The sequence below is a fragment of the Penaeus chinensis genome, chromosome 9 (assembly GCF_019202785.1).
Source record: "Penaeus chinensis breed Huanghai No. 1 chromosome 9, ASM1920278v2, whole genome shotgun sequence".
Classification (NCBI taxonomy): Eukaryota; Metazoa; Arthropoda; class Malacostraca; order Decapoda; family Penaeidae; genus Penaeus; species Penaeus chinensis.
This window is the reverse complement of record NC_061827.1, coordinates 29,127,964-29,130,463: the sequence shown is the minus strand read 5'-3', so window position 1 is coordinate 29,130,463 and position 2,500 is coordinate 29,127,964. Positions and strand designations below refer to the sequence as shown.

Below are 2,500 nucleotides of genomic sequence, written 5' to 3'. Positions count from 1 at the left end.
TGAATCAAATTTGCTTGTACCCAAAAGAGGCCAGATTAGCTGGTACTTAATATTATTTTGCTCTGAAAATAATTTTTAGATATGTATGTAATCAAAATCAACCATAACTCAATTTTGATATTGGCTAAACAGATCTTTTCCCCACTTAGGATGGTCATCTTAAAACAAATATATATATATATATATATATATATATATATATATATATATATATATTATGATTTGTACACACTCATTCAGCTTTTTCATAGGTTCAGCAGGCTTGGAAGATATTTTTTACAATATTCTTAACTTTTCCTAAACAGAATCTCGTGCGGTTCACTATGCTGCAAGTCGTGGCCATATACATATCTTAGAGATACTCCTTGAACATGGTGCTGACTTAAATGCCCTGGATGCAAACAAAGGAAATCCTGTACACAGTGCTGCTGGAGGCGGTAGACTTGCCACTGTTGTGTGGTTGGTGGAAAAAAATGTGCAACATGATCTGAAGGACAAGAACTCAAGGACACCTGAAGATATGGGACAGCTGTATGGTTACCATCATGTGGCATACTGGTTGCACAAGCAGAATACCAGTGAAGATACTAGAGAGCATACACAAGTGGTATTTTAAATTTGCTATATTTTTAAAATTGTTATAATGATTTTATACACAAAGCTTATATATCATGATCTTTTAACCTGAAAACTGTAATTGTAATGAGTTTTTTTACCAAATTACTCATTATGGCTATGGCCAGATATCTCAGTTACATGGTTCTTGGAATGAAGCAGAATTATTTCTTCTATAAATCTATATTTTGTGAGGCAATAGAAAATTAAATAAGATGTGAAAATATGATTTTAATGCTGTTATATTCTAGGAAATAAGTCGGGAGGAATATGAACGAATTGGATCCATAACCCTCAAATGGGCTAGAGAAGGAAATTTATTTTTTATCACCAATAACCTACCAGCACGGCCTTATCGAATTCATTACCAAGATGAAAATGGATGGACACCTTTGCATCATGCAGCCTTTAATAACCAGGTAATCTGTTTAACAATATAACATTTTCACAAATATGCCAGTCGAAGTACATGATATCTGTCAAAGTTTTGTAATTTGAAATTACAAAATATAAGAAAAAGGGAGAAGTAAACTCTTTATACGTTTTTTGCTATTTTTTTTTTTTTTAAAGTCTTTGTTTTATTGAAACATTGAATACATGAATATTTGAATATTCAAAATTTGAATACTTTTGTGTGTGTGTGTGTGTGTGTGTGTATGTGTGGTGTGTGTGCTTGCGTGCGTGCGTGCGTGCGTGCGTGCGTGCGCGCATGCGTGTGTGTGCATGTTAGGCACATACACGTTTGCTTATATTTATATATATATATACATATATATATGTATATATAAAATATATATATAATATATATATATTATATATATGTATATATATATGTATATATATTTAATATATATATAATATATATATATATTATATATATATTTATATATATATATTTATATATATATATATATATATTTATATATATATATTTATATATATAGTTATATATATATGAATATATAAATAAATAAATAAATATATATATATATATATATATATATATATATATATATATATATATATATATATATATATATATATATATATATATATATATATATATATATATATATATATATTTATTTATATTTGGTAAAAAAAACTCATTACAATTACAGTGTGTGTGGTCTTTTCTTATCCTGCTTTCTTTTTCCTTCTCTTCTTCATCTCCTTCTTCTTTTCACTTATCCTAATCATTATCGTGCTCATTTTTTATATTTTTTTGAAATGTCTCTGCACATAGATGGCTCTGCTAGTGCTTTGCCACAAAGGCATTTTTTAGTTTACCTTATGACCTTACCTGATTTTACCTTTCCTTGAATCGGTGGAAAAAGCATATTTTTTACTAGTGCTGTAAATATTGATGTACATGCCATGCCCGTCGGGATTGGGTTAATCATTCTAGAAATCAAGAAACATAGCCTTATGAACAAAAAAAAAAAAACTTCCTTCCTTGTATAGATAGGAGAGTAAAGAATTTATGTATATGCGGGGTACTTATTCAAATATGATTCTTATATGAATTTCTGAGGTTTTTCATTTATAGTTTATCTTTTGTGTATTAATGGTATGTGAGTACTTTCATCTAGCAGAAAATGTATTTTCATAATTTTGGATGGAGTTAAATTAGTTTATTTTGATGACTTTAATATTTGCTTTTAAGAATGACAATAATGCCACTTTTGTTGTATTTGTACAATGCAGGTGGATGCAGTAAAAGCTCTCCTGGAGATGGGTGCCCTTTGCTCAAGTTGCACTCATGCTCAGGAAACTGCAGCTGATATTGCCCAGTCTCAAGGCCATTCAGAATTGTCTAATATTCTCCAAATGAGAACCTCAAACTTGCTAAGTATAAAAGTGTGTAAAAAAGATGAATATAGAG

General features: G+C 29.1%; 1 protein-coding gene across 5 annotated transcripts in view; it reads left to right on the top strand.

Moving 5' to 3' along the window:
- Positions 1-2,500, top strand: part of LOC125029082 — a 16,788-nt gene that overhangs the window by 8,141 nt on the left and 6,147 nt on the right. For all 5 annotated transcript variants that reach the window (XM_047618848.1, XM_047618851.1, XM_047618849.1 and 2 more), the window contains exons 6-8: positions 306-607; positions 867-1,034; positions 2,323-2,475. In XM_047618848.1, the coding sequence (XP_047474804.1) occupies positions 306-607; positions 867-1,034; positions 2,323-2,475 (623 nt within the window). The remainder of the gene's footprint in view (positions 1-305; positions 608-866; positions 1,035-2,322; positions 2,476-2,500) is intronic.